General features: G+C 38.5%; 1 protein-coding gene across 5 annotated transcripts; it reads right to left on the bottom strand.

Annotated features, from left to right (window-relative positions):
- Positions 1-857: 857 nt before the first annotated feature.
- Positions 858-20,077, bottom strand: ptprc (protein tyrosine phosphatase receptor type C). Of its 5 annotated transcripts, none has more exons than XM_079157647.1 (32): positions 20,004-20,077; positions 19,782-19,891; positions 16,394-16,414; positions 14,101-14,283; positions 13,835-13,954; positions 13,568-13,597; positions 13,145-13,399; positions 12,807-13,037; positions 12,600-12,716; positions 12,162-12,296; positions 11,895-12,038; positions 11,308-11,457; positions 10,122-10,321; positions 9,958-10,018; positions 9,696-9,804; positions 9,420-9,457; positions 8,978-9,087; positions 8,659-8,749; positions 8,146-8,222; positions 7,886-7,922; positions 7,701-7,798; positions 6,973-7,098; positions 6,619-6,776; positions 5,775-5,910; positions 4,636-4,785; positions 4,400-4,490; positions 4,119-4,255; positions 3,679-3,813; positions 3,428-3,550; positions 3,129-3,289; positions 2,014-2,149; positions 858-1,713 (listed from the first exon to the last, which is right to left on the bottom strand). In XM_079157647.1, the coding sequence occupies exons 2-32, from the start codon at positions 19,843-19,845 to the stop codon at positions 1,405-1,407; spliced, it is 3,933 nt and encodes a 1,310-aa protein (XP_079013773.1). In that variant the 5' UTR covers positions 19,846-19,891; positions 20,004-20,077; the 3' UTR covers positions 858-1,404. The 5 variants fall into 5 exon arrangements, with proteins under 5 accessions (XP_079013773.1, XP_079013774.1, XP_079013775.1 ...); XM_079157648.1 differs by having other exon boundaries at positions 12,600-12,713; XM_079157649.1 differs by lacking the exon at positions 14,101-14,283.
- Positions 20,078-20,309: the final 232 nt, after the last annotated feature.

Genomic DNA, 20,309 nt, shown 5'->3' with positions numbered 1-20,309 from the left:
TTTTATTTCCATTATTATTTTTATACATTGTATTTCTATTTATGTTGGGTATTTAGAGATTTAAAAGACAGTGTAGCAGGGATTCCAATGAATCAATTGAAATGTATTTCTTATGTCAGAGAAATGTGACAGATTTGTATTCAGACTCGAGCTAACAAAAGATCATCATTTCCATGTGGAATATACGGATACTTTGTTTTTATGATTGTGCTGAATTTGAGGAAACTGTTCATTTTGTATCTTGTGCGTCTTAACATGTGTAACTGATTGCCTTTGAAAATGATTACACAAACAGCTGATTTAAAATTGTATCAAGGTAAAGTATTGTGAGTTTTCCACAGTTGTATCCTTTTATATTATATTTTATAATCTTTCAACTTTATTTGTATTTTAGTGACTTTTGTGCCCTTTATGTTGTAACTTAACTAAAGAACTGAACACCTGGTTACCAGTTGATCCACAGTCTATTAAGCAGTTGGGTGTTAAGTGCCTTGCTCAAAGGCAACCCATTAGTGAGTTTTTGGGAGCGTTATTCACGAATAATCTTTCAGTCAGAAGACCTCCTTTTTAATCTCTAGGGCACTGTTTCCACCTGTCACATCTTTTGATGAGCACTAGCTAGCTAACAACTCCACAACTGTCATCAGATTTTGATTTAAATATTGCTTAATCATGATTGGTGAACGTAAATATGTGACACTGTCTTTCCAACCGAGCCCTGCCAACGTGAGAAGAGCACTTACATCTCTCATGGGAGATCATCTAAACTGTTTTAACTTTTGCAGAAAATGTTCATGTAGATGATTGATTACAGAAAGAAGCTGATTTATTTGGGGAAACCAACAAAATAAAGTTAATCTATGCAGAAAAATGAAACTTTATTGTTAATATGCATGTAATCAACATAAAAAGCACTTTTTTGTGTCTTTTTTATGAAATGACACAGTGTCATATGACACATTTTGAACTGAATGGCTATATGTGTGTGTGTGTGTGTGTGTGTGTGTGTGTGTGTGTGTGTGTGTGTGTGTGTGTGTGTGTGTGTGTGTGTGTGTGTGTATAACTGTAGATGATAAAATCTGTTTATTTAGGGGGAACAAAATACAGAAACTAACTTTCTCACCAAGGCCCCTAGTTTGATCACAGCATTTCTGGTGAACGTTGCTCACAGAAATTATTATTTGCATCCTTACACTTTTCTGCTAAACATATTTATAACTTAGAAAAATTATATTTTTGGAAATTGACATAATATTTGATCAAATTCTTTAACAGGTGTCAACACAACACTGTGTGAAAGCTTTACAATGTTTATACATTCATACTGTTAGGTAATTAAAAGAAAGCATTCAACTAAAGCGCTTATTCCCAAAAGTAAAAAGGCACAACCACCAGCCAGCCCTCTCAGACCTCCACTGTGACAGTGGCACCGTTGCTGGTGTCCTCTCGTGGTACTGTCTCTGTTTCAGGTTCCTCTCTTTTGTCTTCCTTCCCTCCATCAGCCACGAGAGGAGTGCTCTCTGCTGCCGCCTGCTGGTTGTTGCTGGTAGTGCTGGTTGGCTGCTCAACCTTCTCCTCTGCTGGCGGCGCTGCTGCTTTGGTTTCATTGACAACCTGGACGGAGTCGCCTGCAGAGGCCTGTATTGCTTTCACTTCCCCGTTCTGGACAGGGAAGACCCCCTCCAGGGCCTCGTACAAGAACTGGTACTGCTCCTGTAAGAGACGCAGACAGATATTAGCAGAAGCATAATCATGCGGTGTTGTGCTGTAGAGTAAACCTTTTTTACTTTTCTATGAAATACATTAACAATACATTAAACCTTTGGTAAAACCTACCACAGTATGTAAGAGGTACACAAAAACTCATCTACCTTGGCAGAACATCATCTGTCAATTATTGACAATATTGAGTCCCTGACCAGCCAAGTGCTGTAATACTTTACACTCTCTACACTGTTTGAAGTTAAAGCTGGGACACTGTGTGCTGACAGTTGTTGGGTTCCTCTTTCTTACCAGGTGGGAGAGCATGCCTTGTCTCTCCTTGCGTAGGGTTTTGGCCACCTGGAAAACATCCACCAGCTTCTCAGTCTCAGCGCTGTCCAGCAGGTTCCACAGAGCACAGAAAATCCCTGTACGGGACGAGCCATCACTGACACACACACACACACACACACACACACACACACACACACACACACACACACACACACACACACACACACAGAAGGTTTAGATCAGATTTTCGCCTCTATTATATTATTTGTTCCTAATAATCCCCTTAACTTTACCTTTTCCAGGTTGTAGCGGGCTGCAGCAAATATATAGCATATCTAGATTGCTGTTGTTAATTGCTACTGGTTATATTAAGGATTTCAGACAAATAAAATAGACTTGAATAAACAATGTTTTTGCAGAAAAACACATAACTGATTGATATGTTGATTGGTTATTCCTGTTTATACATGTGATTAATCATGAGAGCTGTTCATAAATGTTGCTCTTCCACTTTGTTGTACTTAGCTTAATGAAAATATATTTTTTCACACCAGACAGCTAAATTGTCTCTTAAGAGCATCCTTAATTGTAATTATTAGAAGCTTGAGAAATATGGGCCCAATTATATGTTCAAACCTATGGCTGATTTAATTTTTCTTTCTGGAGACAAGAAACTCCGCAGAGAAGAGAATTATATACACGTCTTCTTTGTAATAAGGTGACACTCCAACTCTGATTTACTGCCTCTCTGATCAAACACATTTTAGTATGATATATACCGTTACTTTATAAAGAAGATTATTCTTAAATGATTGGTGATTTGTTAAAATGTAACAAGCCTAGTGTCCCCCAAAATGTTCTGACAAATTTGAGGTGCTAAAATTAGAATCTGCTGATATTTTTCTACAAATACCAAAGATGTGTAACTGTATAGTTTAATTTGGTGTCAACTGATCTGTGACCTTTATCAAACTCTATAAGCTGACTTCGTGGAAGCCACAACTTGGATCTGCCCAGAAACTAAAGTCGGTGTGGAGGATTTGTCTTCCAAAAGAGATTAAAGGCCTGAAATTGAGCTTTGAAAGCTCCTAATAAAAAAACTGGATGTGTCATTTTCTGTGAGGTTGTCTTACTTGCAGTGGACCACAATGGGCATGCTCCTCTGTGATTTGCTGCCGCCACAGCTGTGCTTGATGTCCTTGATCATGTCCGTGAGATCTTGAGCTTTCCCCGGCAGCTCGCCGCTCGGCCACTTCAGCAACTGGAACTGTTTCACTGGCCGACTCTCTTTCCTCTGTTGACAGAAGTGTGGGGTTTAATTAAAACAGCTTGTTACATTGAAATGACCGGTCAGATAAACAGGCTGATGCTGATAAATATGGAAATAGAGCCAGGCAGGTTGTTAGCTGTTAGTAGGCTGCTGTTGTGTTACCTTGACGTGACGTATCAGCATGTTGCGGCTGATGAAAGCTGGGGAGGTGTCCGTGCTTGCCAGTTCCACCTCAATGTCCCCGAATGTTTTCTTGTCTTTATCCCAGTAGACACAGTCCGACTCCTGTGAACAAGAAGACACATAAGAAAACAATTGTACCTCCAATACAGTAAATGCACCGAGAGCATCGAGTATTCCGTATGTAAGGTACATACAACGTTATATATCATGATATGTGCATGATATTATACCTTATCTCCCTCACTGCAGTCTGAGAGCATGACAATAGCAGATGCTTTCTTCTGGTAAACCATCAACCAGAACTCAGCCATGGTGTCTGGCAGCGGAGTCTGCGCTGCGAGGAAGGCGCGTGGACCCCAGTATCCCTGTGTGGGCAAGAAAACACATCGCACATCTATTGTTGTACTCACTCATAACAAATAGGATGTGGGAAATTCAATTAGATTTGTCTTGAAATTCAACTGGCTGCATGTAAGATGGGAATTCATTCAGAGTTAATGAGATAACACCTGCTACAACAGGAAAGATGGTAACAGGAAAACAGTTTGTCTTGCTGCAATTAAACAAAACACTGTTATTCCTTTGTCCTGGCATCCAGGTCAATGTCGGAGGTACAGTATGCCGAAAACATGTCAGTAAATAAGCTGAAAGTGCCAGTAAAAAGACATACATCTATGTGGGAGGCATTGATGTATATAGTGGACTCCTCATTCTCCTCATCTGATGAGTCTTCTTCATCCTCCTCACTGGGGGCACTATCATGACTGCGTCCTTCATCTAGCTTCAGCAGCACTCGGTTGTAGTCATCTGAGTGAAGTGAAATTGAAGATAATTACTCTGGTATATGATTGCATGTACACGGTAATGCACATTATAAACACAGTGCATATATTACGGTTGTTATTCGAGAGTTTAACTTGTCATTTCTCCTTGTGTTGAGCTGATACTTACATGGGATGACAGATGAAGAGCGATTCTTCTTCTTGTTCTCTTCTGCGATCCCTGTGTTGAATGTCCTCCAGTTTTTATAGATGGGGAGTCTCTGAATTACAAGACAAAGACGTTTTACCAGTGATATATGAAGGTCCGTAATTTCTTCCATATTAAATAATAAGAAAGGGTATAGGACTACATTTTTGCATAGTTTTTAAAGGGATCAGAAACACTAATGTTGTGGAGTGTCATACCTCAAACTCGTCCTCCATTAAGGTGGGTTCATTTCCTGAGCTGTCTTGTCTTAGCGTGCTCATTGTGCTGTGGAGCTCAGACACAGTGATCTCAGTCTCTCCAAACTGATTGTGCTCCAGCAGCGCCTGGTGAATCAGGATGTACTGGGCCTGCGTGCAGACAAATGTATTTAAAAAACAAAGGACATACACTTTGGGGACACAAACTGCTATTGAGCTACACAATCCCCCATCTGTGTAATCACAGATCACTATCTAACAACTTGTTACCTCTGCCTCCTTCTCTGTGACGTTTGAGATTTAATAAACAGACCCTTCTCCTCATCTACAAGGCTTTGAATAATATTGCTCCAGAGTACAATAAACTACTAATGCTGTATACCTCTGCTCGGCCACTCAAGTCCTCTGAATAACACTTAAGTCGGGTCACAGATGAAGATCTTTTTTGCTGCATTTCTTGACTCATGTACCTTATTTTGAGCTGTGATGCTTCAATTGTTTTGCTGTTATTGTGCTATATTCTATATTCTCCTGTTAACATATGTTTTGAAAGGTGCAACAAAAAAAATATCTTTCGTACTTAATTACTGTGCACAACTATCTTTTAGCTTCTGCCCACTGGTGGGCGCTAGAGAGCACTGTTTCACTCCACATCACCATCACACTCATTACACCAGGCACGCATAGTGTAACACATTCAAAATGTACATTGACAAAAGATAAAGTCGAGATCCAGAAGTGCTCCATAAAAATTATTCTAGACTTTCAACAGTGTGCCATTATAAACAAAAAATAAATAAAAGGTATTGGAAATGAATTCATGATATATACCTGCTTTTAAATAATGCATTAATAAGCTCAGAATAAAAAGCTCTGGATAGTGTCGTTACTAATCAGACCATAATCTTGTACAACAGTGTAAAGTAACACCGTATTAACCTCTATGTATACAGTGTATGTTTGTTTGTCTATCTACATAACGACCGTATCTATGCTTGTGTATACTTTTTTGCTTAATTATCTTTGTTTAGCTGTTTGTTCATGTGGCTTTACTTCCTGTCAACATACTCAGCCAATTAACGTAACTCTATAATGAGACACACACTGTGCCTAAAATATGACCTAAATTGATATCTCACCTCGACTTGAACCATGAGACATCTCTGCCTGCGGAGTCTAACTACGTAGCCGTAGATGTCCACTCTGCCCTCCGCCTCCAGACCCTCCATCATGGCATCGATGCCAATGTAGGTGCCTGTCCTGCCGACTCCGGCGCTACACATGAATAACAGTGTGTTAATACATGTTGGTACACACATCTACCAGTGGCAAGTAAAGATGAAGTCAAGCATCAGTTTTAAAGCAAATAGGCCTGATGAGTCCCCCCGAAACCCAATGACAGCTTTTTTATATGCAATGAAGCAAGTTCAGCGGTGTGCCTGAAAAAACTCTTGAAGTTATCTACCGTGTGCAAAACACTGTCTAAGGACTGGTCATTATTACAAAGAAGGTGAATTAGGAGCCTAGTTTGTAATTACTTGGCTATGAAAGCGGACTTTACTGCCACTCAGTCAGTATAGGTACTACTAAATGCAGTTTAACAGCAGCACACGTTTCTAAAGACGTATATACAAGGGGGTGACAATAGGAAGTTATATGACTGCGATATATACAAATTGAACAAAACACGATACAGAATGTAAGGTACAAATGAGTGCAGCTGAGTCAGTAATGCACTAAAAACTGGAAAAATGATCACAGAATGTATTCTCAGGTTTGGCATGCCTAGAAGAAAAATGGAAATAATGGGAAATGGGAAGATAATGGTGTACTCTGTGCCAACCAACTACTAAAAGAAGAAGGAATCACATCCAGTTTAGCAAAAGCACAGCTACGATTAGCAAATTAAAATGTTGTTCGTGTCGATATTTGGAACAAAGAGGAGTGAATGTTAGCTGATCTAGAATGGGAGCTTGAACTTACCTGCAGTGAACGACGATGGGGCCGCTGAAGAAATTCTTGAAAGCATTGACACGCCTTCTCAGTTTCAGGAGGAGATGTGGCTCCCCGGGGACGCCGTGGTCCGGCCAGCTCATGAACTGGATGTGGGTCACCTCCCTCTCTGAGTTCTTCTCCCTCTTCTGCAGACACACACGGTCATGCAAATATGCACAAAGACATATAATGACACGGAACAAGAAATATTCAATCGAGTGTATTAAGATAAAGATGGACAGAAATACTGGCCTTTTCTTCTACACATACTCACATGCGTACACACACAATTTAAAAAGCGAGAACATACATTTCCATATTAAACGTTTGATGGAGACTCACATTAGTTAGGCTGAGATGGCGAATGGTGTAATCCGGACAGTGGTCCTCTGAGTTCAGCTTCACTATAAACTCCTCAAAGATCTCTGTCTCCCGGTTTGGAGACGGCCAGTACTGCGCACACTTGACCTGCAACACAACATGTGAGAGGTGAGAAAGAGAGTGACGAACTAATTTTACACATCAGTACCACATCAGTACCACTGTTGCACTTTAACCCGAAAGTCAAATATGCAGTTGATGCATGTTAAAAGCAGATAAGTTCAAACAGTCTCCAAGAAATGAGAACACAGTGTGCGAATTTTGGGCTTGTCTATATCTGATTCAGTAGCCTAATGTTTTTTTTTTTGCTTTGCGCTGTGTTTGCAATTCTGCAACACACGTCTTACAAAACACTATACATTGTTTCCTACATTAGACACAAAAAGGCAAAACATACCTGGAACTGGCAACACACACACACACTCACACACACACACACACACACACACACACACACGCACACACACACACACACACACACGGACATACTGTCTGAGCCATACAAAATAGGTGAGCTTACCTGAGGTCCTTTAGTGGACCAGTACAAACAGACCTTTGATAAGCTCACCTCTTTTTGGGAACTTTTGAAACATGGAGGAAGTGTGAGCGAGGGGACACGAGGAGGAGGATGAGAGGAGGAGGCAGGATAGTATTTAAAGTCAACAACAAGTTTAAACTCCTGTTCTTACCCTGTTTCCCTCTTCACAGCGTGTTACCATGACAATGATGGAGGACTGCTGCTCCCAGACCATCCTCCAGAAGTCACTCACAGTCTCATCCTTCGGGCCTGCGGCACATACAGAATATCTTCATAGTCTCATCCAGAAACACAGCGCTGACTGAGTGTGTGAAGAATATGAGAACTTTACTTTACCTTGAGCTGCAATGTACTTTTTGGATTCCTTGTACCCCTGCAGGAGGAAAACAAATGATGCTTAATAAGGTGTGTAATATCAGAAAAGGGGTTATGAACCATGTGTCTATTTAGCTCCCTAAAACTGTGCCGTTAGGCCAAAAAGTAGACCTTTAACATGGCTATCCTGGCTATTATTTTTCTATGTTTAAATGTGTATGTTGTTTGATCATTCTTATGTTGTAAAAGCTGGAGTAGTGTGATGTGGGTGTTTTTCATACATCAATGAAGCTGGCATTGATGTAGTCACATCCTGTCTCTCCATTTCCGGTGGTCAGCTGGACACGGTTATAGTCATCTGGTTCAAAACAGGAAATGAATAAATAGATTTTTTTTTTTTTTAATCACAGAAGACACCTTAACAACCCTTAATGAACGAGGAGTGTGTGTACATTCTCTGGAAATGAAGAAGCTGCTTATGGAGACATAACATGAAATGTAATAGGTATATCTCACATTGATTCAAATATTGGAATAAAACCAACCTGCTCACTTATTTGAAACATTTCCCAAAATAGTTGAAAACACTTAGAAATATTAGAGAAATAGCTGCCACATTAAGTAAGCAAAATCTATGAGTGTAGACAATCCTAGTTGCAACCGATGGTGTGATTTACTGTTTTGTTGGTGAAGTTTAATGGTAAAAACAGCAAATATTAAAACACATTACACATCTGGCTGGTGCATTCATCTCTTTTATCTAAAAAGCCTCAGGTGTTGTTGGACAGACTCACATGGCAGGATGTCCACGTAGCGGTTCTTGGAGACATTACAGGGTTTCTTGGCCTCTTTCACGGTGTACCTCGAGAAGATTCTGGGGATGCTCTGAAAGCAGAAACAAGTTATGTAATTTGCCAAACACCAAGCAGCAATTCTAAAGTACCATCCACACTTCTAATCTATGAGTGGACAAGACCCTTAGCATGCACAACTTCATTGGTTCAAGTCCAGCCTTTGACTTTTACTAGGCTATTGACCATCTCCCACTTTGCCACTCCAATAAAGACCAATAAATACCAAAAGCAATGCTCCAAAAAAAGATATAAAATGAACCTGAAACTCTGCCAGGAAAAGTCTTCCCTCATCAGCAAGCTTCCTCTTGTAAGCTTCCAGCAGGACCTCGGCTGCAATTGGCTCGACAGGCATTAGGTTCTCCTCGTCATCTACAACAGCAGACCAGCCAGCAGATAAGATACAGAAACAACGTAATGCCAAAAGTAATTCATTACGAGCCATTACTCTAAATTACAGTATAGTAACTATTTGAAAATATTTCTGTGTTTTTATGAATTATTTCTCTTGAAACATGCTTCTATATTTTCTAACAAGGAATAAAGGAATACTTCTGTATACTCCGATTTTTACAAACATCATAAATCATCTGAAAACAGTAGCTGCTACACGTGATTGCCATTCATCACGTACTGCGTAATGCTTTAATCATCTGGTTCAAGACAAAATCCAGGATCCTGAAAAAGATCTAAAATCTACTCACTTGCTGTAGAAATAAGCCTCATGTCTTCACCCAGGTCACTGCAAATTACAAACAAAATTGTGATGATTGGCCCCAAATAATTTTAATTATACAGACATTATATATAGAGAATGGAAAAAAAAGGCATTCATACAGAGCTTTATAACAGTGATGATGTTTATGTCTGCAATGCAATGATAGTTCTCTTTGTGTACCGTAAAGGAAAACACATGTATTGGATATGTGTATATGTATAAAACAAAACAATCACAGTCAAACTGAGAGAATAACACTTACTGGGACTTTCTGCGCTTCAGAATGTATATCTTGTAGACGACCAAAAGCAGAGCCACAGATGTCAGGATGATGAGGAAGACCAGAAACCCAATGACAGCTTTGTCATTATCTGTAAAATGATGGAGAACAAATATCAAAGTGGTGGCATAAAGGTGCAATGTATAGAAATGGATGTGTGTACCGTCTGTCAAAGCAAAACATGTTAAATGATTCAACTGAACAATGTGAGATAATTTTGGGCATTAATTAGAACAGCACATACAGTGAGTGGTAGCAGATTTTGTCTCGTGCTTGCTGCAAAGTTCTGTATTGCAAACTTTCACCTGGAAACAAAAAAATCCCTCAATCAGGAATTATGGCATTTGAACAAAACGATGAATAAAGATATAATAATCTTGTGAAACCAAAAATTAGGATCATGCAAACCTCCACTGTATATTCCGTTGAGTAACTTAGGTCTTTGAATTCAAATTCACATTTACTTTTGTTAAACGAGACACCACGAAAAAGTGCCATGAATTGCTTGGGCTTGTGAGGCCCATTCAATGATCCTTTATAAGAACAAGATACTCTTATCACGTTATGGTCTGTAACTTCCATCTTCAGTGAAAGGATTCCTTTTGGTGCTAAGAGAGTGAAGAAAAACAAGATATTTTCCTTTAGCTACAACACTCACAGTTCTCTTTAATAGCCGTTAACACTGATGAGCATCATTATGTGTCGCTGTATTGGTTGTCCTGGGTGACAGTAGTGATATAAAGACAAAATGTGCAACGAAAGATAATCTAATTTACTTTAAAAACAATAATCATAAACGCAAAGTAAAACAATAATAATCAGAAAATGTATTATTATTTAGTTATTATTCTGTATTCTTGTATTCACACAGCTGTTATGTTCAGGAAGTTGTGTGAAGGATCTGTAGGTCTCACTTTACATGCGTCATATTTTTTAAATAAAGCTGTCCTGAAATGTAAACTGTAGATGTTAAAGCAGGAAACAAATACATTAAGATATGCTATATGATTGGCAGACACATAAGTATATTACATAAAAAAGGATGGATTCCACTTCAAAGTTGTAGCTTGTTTAAAATGCATTACTTAATGACAGGATTTACAGTGAATGCAAATGTAATGACGTAACGTTAATGTTTTTTGTTTCTTATATTTGCACTAATTAATTGGAATGTATCTGTCTATATTCTAGTCAATAATTACTCCGGCACCAAACTCCAGACTCTACTCACCACCTGTGATAAATAAACAGGTCAGAACTGACTGAAGCTGGTAGATTTCTAGTCCAGTAACAGAGAATAAGACGTAGAGTAACCGCTGTACTTCACTGATGATTGGAGCGGCATTGTAATGTTCATTATCATGGAAGCGTGGCGTTCTTATACTCTAGGCCTACATGCTGTTATGTGTGTTGGTATCAGGGATTGATTTGCTGTCTGGTTATCATCATTTAATGTCACATGTTTAAAAAAGACAGACAGAATAAGGAACCAGATAAATTACATAAATTCATTTAAATTAATGGATCTAACAATTTGCTTTCAGAAATATTAATACTAAAACCGTAATGAATACATCTTTTTTTAGACACTTACTTCCAGCCTCAGTTGTGTATTCTGGTGGTTTAGTGAGTACGGTAACTTCCGTGTTGTTGTATTTGGGTTGGACTTTACAGAAATAGTTGGTGTATACTTCCAGTCCTGAAATATCACACGTTCCTCCTGATGGATTTGGTTTAGCTGGAACTGCAACATAGTATCATTAGTTTGGTTGTGTTTGACTTTACAACAAGGTGACAAAAACAGAATAACAGAAATATACAACAGCAGATTGTTTTGTTGGTCAAGTTACATTTGAGTATACATTTTGTACTATTAGGCAAACAAAAAAACAACGTTGAGCTAAGTTGTTTTTCTATGTTTCAATGTTATTTCTGTATCAAACTTCATGTCCATTTGTGAATCTTCACCAAACTGTGATTTGTTTTATCATCTTAGATTATTCACACCTACGACCACTCAGCATGCTAAAGTGTTAGCATGAAGCACTGATTCAAATGTCCACAGTATGTTTCACTATTTAGGTTAACTGACAAGTCAAATGATCTCCAAAGACTTCCAAAAGTGCATTCCTGTAAAATGAATCCAATGATAATATGGTTACTCCAAATACTTTTACTTACTACTGTGTTTCTGACCACAACTGCAGTCATAAGAAAGCTTCTTAAGATCATGAAGGACATCTCCACACTTCTCACTGGTCGTTTTCCAACTCCACTGAATGGAGCTATTGGTGGCATCTGGATTTGTGTAGTCTATTGTGAGATCTGTTGGAACACATCAGACATCTGTAACACTGAACTGAACATCTGGAGCTGTTCTTTTCTCCAAAGTCATCTTAAAATACAAGTTCTTATCGTTGCATGGAGGAGAAGTGAACATTAACATACCATCACAGTCAATCCTGAACTTGACAATAGTCGTGTTTTTTATGGCAACATCGTTGTCTTTGATCTGACCAGTACAGCTGTAGTCTGTGAAGGGCTCCAGCTCAGTCAGCTTGGTGTTATTGAGTTCACCGGCTTCTGTGGAGACACAAGGATGACAGCTTTTCTTCAGCTGGTATTTGTATCTTGGTGAAAATGAGTGCTTGGTCTCAAATGTGAACACATTCACAGTAAATGAATAAATATTCTATTTACAGAGTGCACAAAGCAATACCTCGACTTTCTCTTACCCCAAAAGACAATTTAGACTCTGTTTTAAGTAAAACTGTTACTACAGTGTGAGCATCTACTCTGGCAAATGGTCTCTATTTATTTCCCCATGAATCCATTGATAATGTTGCTGACAGACAAAGTCTCTTTATCTCTAGTCTTTCTACTTACCATGACAGGTGTAATCAATGGTGAGATTTTTGCAGTTTGGAGGTAATGTTGGTTTAATTTGACCAGGAAGTTTAGTTGGAGCACTCTGAATTACTTCACTTGGATCTAAGAAACCTGCTGAAAAAAAGGAACCAGCACACTAAACATGATGACACAACGTCTACACCACATGCAATTCCAAACACACGAGGACTCTACTGTACATACCAACAGTGATGTTTTTGTTGAAGTTAAAGGTAGCCCCACACTTTGTTATGGTGAAGGTTAAATCTGTGCATATGTCATTGTAATCAGGTTTGAAGCAGGACATCTTATTGACACTTTCCCATGGCTCAAATGAAATCTTCTTTGATGTTGACAGTGAAGAACCGATGTCCCAGTCACTCTGGTAACAAACATATCCAGACTTCGTCTTGGTCTCCTTAATGTCACTTTTATCTGAAATATACAAGTGAAATGATCTGCACACATCCGTCTGTTCGTCTCATTTCATAGATTAAAAGAAGAAACAATTAAATTCAGCCATATCAATTATTTGTACTCACTCATGTCCATTGTCTTGTTATTTTCAGATCCACAAGGTGTTCCTTTGCCAGCGCTATCGATAAACGTCACATTAAGCTCATATTCAGTACAGGGCTTCAGGTGTTTGATTTCATGAGGGCTTTGGTTGAAGGACTGAACGATAGGTTTGCCTGAAGAGTTCACTTCTTTAACGTTGATGGTGTAGTTGGGAGTGGTAGAGTTCATTGACATGGTAACCCGGAAGCCAAACTTGATGGGTTCGACTGTGTAAGAACCTGAACACAAAATCAACACAGTTAAAAAATATCCTACTGTGGTGAATACAAACCACCTGATGACATCTTTTAATCTCAGACAGTTTGTTCATGTCGATGTTGGAAAAATAATATAATTAGTGGTTTGTTAAAATGAGTGTAAAGATGAAAAATAATACTGATACTCACACTTGTGAGTTGAGTCGGCTTGTCTGGAGGCTGGAGAACGCATTCAAAAGAGATTAGAAAAGGAAACATTTTAATAAATGATTATAAAACTTTGAAACCTTCAAAGCCACTTTCAAGTGAAACAAGTTTAAGTATTTCATGAACTTCTAGTAATCCATTCCTTAGCAGTGCTAGTGTTAGTAACTGTTGTCTATACTTATATAAATAACTGTCTTATCACAGTCCTCGACAAGACATATGGAGGGCATGTAAGGAGAAAAATCCAACCTTTGGTTGTAGAAGTGATTGGAGGTGAAGTCTGGTTTATTTGCTTGGTGGTTGTGGGAGAGGGTGAGAATGAGGGTGAGGGTGAGGGTGGGGATGAGGTGCTTGCAGGAGAAGCACTGGCTGTAAGATGGAGAGCATGCTTGAGGTCACCTTCAAGTAGAAATACTGACAGTCTAACAGTCTTACCTGATATAATGCAGATAGCAGCAGTATCATGGTGATTGCAACACAAATCTTCCCAATAAAACTGAGGGGGAATACATTACCAGTCGTGTGGGTTAAATTGAACGTTGGACTTGAGGAGTTTGAGGTGATGGTTGGTGAGGTGTCTGAAGGCGTGACAGTAGTTGCTGTCACGGTGCGTGGAGGTGAGGTGGTGACAGATAAGCTCGTCATTGTCGGTAAAGTGGAATTTGTGGTGTTGCGTGGAGGTAAGAGGGCTGAAACATCTGCGTTCCAAGAAAACCAAGATCAGGCCAAACACAGTATCTTAATGCTCGCTCCTACTTCATCAAAAGGTGCTACCATTTTCCCTCCAATGACGATGACTACATAAATCCTGTTGCCCCTTGTTACAAATATGGTGTTGCTGCGTGTCTATCCTTCACTCACATTTGTTTTAACAAGAAGAGAAGAGGTGAAAAAAAAAACACAGTAGCACTGGGCAAGGGCAAATTTATATTCAGAGAAGGAAAGGCAGTGTTCAGCCGGATGTGCTCAGTTAGAATTGCAGAAATGGAATCGGCATGGCGTTACCTGTAGCTGTGAGATCAAATACTTCCTGTTTTTGGACTTAATGCTGTCTTTCTTTGATAGAACACTCGCCAAGTTGCTAAAGGTTGCCAACCTCAACAGGATTGTGTCAACAGAGGTACAGTGATGGCATAACGTTGCATCAATAGCTACCTAAATAAGTGTATTTTCAGAGTTAGTAAACGTACTAGTATTTAACCAGACTTGATGAGACTCAGCCTGATTTAAAAGACAAATTTGACGTCAACCTTTTCTGAGAGAAACTGTAGAATAAACTCTCGGTATATTTACATAGACAGGATCAGTGGATAAGATGGAAGTTTTTCGAATTTTCCAGAAAATGTCATATTCATACAGATTTATTTTCCTATTCCTGTTTCAGACAGAACATAACTCGACATACAACCTAGAAAGTAACCTCAGAATAGCAATCTGGCTTTTTCTTAAATTACAGTAGACTCACTTTGCAGGCATTTTAGACATGTATTGGGGTGAGCAAGCATGGGATCATTACTGTATATAACTTAATCAGTATAATAAGCACAAACACCATGTACCCTCACTGGAGTATTTTTCCATAATAAGGGTCTAAATTTACACTCCAAAATGTATATACGTTGCAGTCAGTAATTGTTAGTTAGCTTTAGCACAGCTTAAAAGCAGGCCAGTTAAGGAGAGACACAGCAGGTGAAAAGGCTAAAAATAATTAACTACTAGATACCAACTTGGAATTTCTCTATTTGATTACTTACATTAAGACAATTATTTAGAAATACAGCTTTTCTGAAATGTTATGTTTGAATCTGCAAATGCTGTATTGTGTTATTAAATGATATGATAATCTGCATACATTTCCAGAACAGTAATCTGAACATTGGATGAAGCCAGGCTAAAGATTCTTGTTTCATTCTTTCAACATGTTAGAGTCAAAAGTTTTTACAAGGGGAATTTTGGATAGATCTTTTTATCACCCCATATCAAGTTTTCTAAAATGATGCAATGGGGCATTATCTAAATGATACATTTTGATAAATGTAGAAGACATCTACAGACAAAAATAGACAAATTGTAGTAAAATAAACACCTCAATGTGTATTTTGGCTGTTTTCTTTCCACTAGTCTGAAAGAGAACATGAAAGCAAAATAGCCCAGAATGTAAAAATTAAAGAGTGCATGAAAAACAATGTGAAGGACACCTGAAGACAAATTAGACCTGAAGAGAGACTTTTCTTTCCAGTGCACCACTGTAAGCATTCTGAATGTCACACTACTTCCTGCACTGGGTTTAAATGAACATCGCCATTGCAGATTAGTTGCACACTGTATTAACATAAGCGTTTCATACTGCTTTGGCAAAGCAAAATGTTCTGACACGAACACAGACTGGAACATACTTACATCTTTTGTACATAAATAACTGTCTCGGTAACTGTGGCCTCACATTCGTCCAATAACAGGTTGCTATCTGATTCTGATACTTTACTTTGGAACTGTTTATCGGTGCCATTAAAACCTTGGGTGAGTCAGGTCACTTAAACTGAGGCGAATGTCAAGCAAACTACTTAAAAAGAGTGAGAAGATATATTTCGGCCACACATTATGCATAGAGCACATTATTTCCATTATCAGACCAAATTAATTTACTACAATTCTCCTGGCTTTGGTGCTGAAGAGATAAGACAGACTAAAGAGAGTGTGAGGTGAAGGTATCGCACAAGGTAAAGCACAGCTGGTGGCATAATTAGAATTAAACATTTTATTAATTATAATAATAATTGAATGTTATATAGTGTGTTGCCCACTCACCTGTTGGGCTTGTATCTTGACCTGCAAAGAGAAAAAAAAGTAAATCATAAGAGCTTTTTTGTCGTGAAAGAGTACAGTGTAGTGCATAGAATATGCACAAAATGAAAGAGACAAATAACTTCAAAACTGTGATTTCTTCTTTATGTTGAGTCTTATTAAAGTGTCCACTTTATCAGACAGATAAAACTCTTCCTGCAGGGCCAAAAGCGTTGTCAGGTCAAACAGAGGAAAACAACCATTTTCATCTGAAGTTCTGCATGAGGTTGCTATAACAATGCTGCAAGGAGCCACACTTGCTATTTCAAAAAACAGCAAACCACAATTTCCTGCTTTGCACTGAAACCTAGAACCTCTCCATACTTGCACAATTACTTTCAGTTTGCACAGATCACTAGCTCAAAGCTTAAAGCACAAATGGACTTTCTCTCTTGAATCCTCGTTCTTAGTTATTAGAAATGACAGCGTCACCTAATATTATTTCTAATAATATTTCTGCATTTTTATCAAACTGTATTCTGATACTACATTCGTGTTGAATAAGTATTGTAACATGGAATAAAAAAGGCTTGTAAATATACTTTGGCTGTTTGCTCACTACAGCCCTGATTTTAGGACTGGATTCACTGTAAAAACTTCTTGGCTGCTTTGTCCATTTGCTCTTTATAATAATCGCAATGAGTGTGAGGTGGCAGTCAGACAATGAGTCTCAGGATGTGGTTTTGTGCGCTCTTGTTTCACTATATCGAGCAGAGATGCTTGCTCTCTGCAGTGGCATTTCCCACTTCATACTTTGCAGTGACTCATTTGAATTGTTTCAGTGAAAGGTTTGAGAGACGCACTTGTGCTTTATGAATATTTCAAGCTATCCAAACATGCGTTTTTATCATAACTGAGTTCTTAAAATAGTTTTAAGTGAAGCCTACTTGCTCCATTTTTCTCATTCAGTGTCTTCATGGCCAAGTGTGAAACAACACTGTGATACTGGAACTTCAGCCTGTTCAAGGTGCGAAGCGGTTTTGTCCAAGTTTGAGAAAGAAGCAGAAGTAGAAAAAGGAAGACAGGGCGACCATGGAGAAGGTATTCAATAATCACAATTTAGTGACACCAAGAGACCAAATGCCTGATTTGCTTGACATTTAGCAAAGGATGTGTGGATCAGTTTTCTCTCTATCAGTTACCACCATCAGGTTTTTTTAATCTGCGTCTACTTTCTTCTCATATTTTGCATTAACAAGCCCCTCACTTCTTCATTTTACGCACTGCACTTCCCTTTTTTTGACAAATTCTCAAGTAAATGACTTGTGCTGTGTCTCAGCCTGCTTGGTGCTCTGCGCTGCTCTGCTCTGCCAGGAAATGAAGAAAACTCAGAATGGAACACGGAAGTGGTCAACATTTTGACAACTCTGTCCTGCTACAGCTAAATAAAGCTTGCAACTATTTTGCATCTAGACCTGTTTGTGTGAACAGAGAAAGCGCTTCTCATATTTTCTGCTATTTAACATCATGGTAACAACATAATATGCATACTTGTGATACATATGTGATAGTATTTACTGTTTAATAATTATCTTCCTTCACAGGGGAACTTTTCTTCAGAAACATGACCTGATTTTGATACTTTTAAGTAGATTTACCTGATAATACTTCTATACTTATAGTTAAGTAGGATGTAGAATGTAGGACTTGTAATAAAGTATTTTCACACTGAGGCGTGTCCAGTGTTACTTAAGTAAAGCATTGCATAAAAGTAGCATTACCACTTTGTAAAAACACCATTACAAGCCTTACATTCAAAAGTGTAGATGTATTTTCTATTTAAGTATCTATATATCTTTAAGAGATATATTCTTATGCAGTATTTCACACCGTTGGAGCTGATTCTAGTTGTTTTTTTTATACTGGTAATACATGTTGTATTTACTGTATATCTATGCATTGCTGTTTTTGCATATTCTCATTATAGATTTTTTAAATCTTAATCTGCAAAGAAACCATAGAAAATGTGCAAATGTTCCCTCTGAAATGTAGCGGCAGATAGTATAAAATACCACAAAGAAAACTACATCAGAATCGTACTGATGTACAGTATTTGAGTAATACTAATACTAATTGAAAGAAAATGAATAAAACACAGTGTCATTGCTATTATAAAATATTGCTACTTCACAGTACAGTGTTTTAATTATAAAAAAAGATGCTCGATCAATGGAAAAGAGAAGACATATATAAATAAAAATGTCTGTTGATGCGGTGTACCATGATGACTCACCTCGCTAACTATAGCTGAGAAATACTGTATGTTAGACATAAAGGACACATGCTGACCCTGATTGACGTTAAAGACAGCAGAGTGAAATAAATAGATTGAAGGGTTCATTCAGCTCATGAATACAGACGTCTCTGCTGAAAATAGCAGAAATGATTTGATGTGCTGAAAAGTAGCAGAACTCTGAGTGATGCAAGAGGCAGCAAGGTGGGTCTGACTTAACACACACACACACACACACACACACACACACACACACACACACACACACACACACACACACACACACACACACACACACACACACACACACACACACACACACACACACACACAGATATGTACAACACCTACAGCCACTAGGGTTGAAGTGAAGAGCTTGCAGGGACACACCCAGAAAAATAATCTCTGACAGACACACACACACACACACACACACATACACACACACACGCAAACACATTAACACAAACGCACACTCGCACTATCACACACACACACACTGTCAAAGCAGAACAGAAACATGATTGCAAAAATTCCCATAGCTTTGTACCGAATGAAAGAACACGTTTTAAAGAGGCTTCTTATTAACAGCTCTCTTTGAATGAACATAACTGTTTATTCTTTTGCCAAAGGGGCTCACAAAGCTGTCACTTATCAGCTTCTCACATCACAACTGTGTGCTGTAATGTCTTGTGTTCCTGGTTTTGGAAAGTTAAAGAAACGTGAAGTAGCACAAACGGAGGCGCAACTCAAAGACTTGATATACTGTAGCTTGTCATTTCTGCCCTCGTTTTTTAGTTAAAATGATTATATTTTGTGCAGGGATGTTTTCCAGTTTCAAAAAAAAAAAAGAGCAAATTGTCAAGCGTTTGCGCTGACTGATTCATCTCTCTATCTGAGGCATGGAAAGTGTTTCACCTTTTCTCATAAACACAATCAACAATATGCTACAATTTCAAAAGCAACTAAATTAGGAGTTTAGAATAAGAGACCTCATCACCGAAAGCTGGATTTTGTAGTCTTCCAGAAGATTTTCAGATGTCAGCCACAAGGACACAACATATTATAACACCAATGCTTTTCCTTTCCTTCATGAAGAAGATGAAGACGGATACTTACAGTTGGCTAAATTGATGATCCCAGCCCAGAGCAGCAGGATCTTCAGACCACAGAGACCTGCCATGTCCAGGACTTAGGGCGTGTACGGCTTCTCACCATACAGTACAGTCCTAGAGGGGACCAACAGGCAGATATTCACAAGCCAAACCGAAGCCGTATTTCCACTTCTTAAGTAAATTCTAACAGACAATAAGCAAAATTACGTTATTGTAAGCTACATACGTTTTCTGTGTTATCAGTGGACGCAGCTTCCTGGACTTGTTCCCCAAACCCGAAACCTCGCCTCTGGTTTCAAGTCAAGCAAGTGATGTCACACCAAAAGAGCCTGCCTTTACCTTAACGTTTGGTGACAGGAAGTCTCATTTCAGCTACGCCACCAAGAACAGGAAGTCTTCTCTCATCTAATCTTCACTTGCTTCTGCTCAAGTATGAAATCCTTCTGACTTATGAAAAGACAGAGTGAAGTTTAGCTTTAGTTTAAAGCCTTTCTTTTACTCAATTAGTGTTTTTTGACACATTAGGCTTTTA

The sequence above is a fragment of the Pholis gunnellus genome (assembly GCF_910591455.1).
Source record: "Pholis gunnellus genome assembly, chromosome: 4".
Lineage (NCBI taxonomy): Eukaryota > Metazoa > Chordata > Actinopteri > Perciformes > Pholidae > Pholis > Pholis gunnellus.
This window is presented reverse-complemented; position numbering and strand designations above follow the sequence as displayed.

What these genes read in the sequence shown, in the direction of transcription:
- ptprc (XM_079157647.1), bottom strand. Translation starts at nt 19,845, where the DNA reads ATGGCAGGTCTCTGTGGTCTGAAGATCCTGCTGCTCTGGGCTGGGATC. An exon ending in CAATTTAACCCACACGACTG is followed by an intron (nt 13,955 to 14,100) that starts GTAATGTATTCC and finishes TCCATCTTACAG; the next exon opens with CCAGTGCTTCTCCTGCAAGC. An exon ending in CTCTTCATCTGTCATCCCAT is followed by an intron (nt 4,256 to 4,399) that starts GTAAGTATCAGC and finishes CACTTCACTCAG; the next exon opens with ATGACTACAACCGAGTGCTG.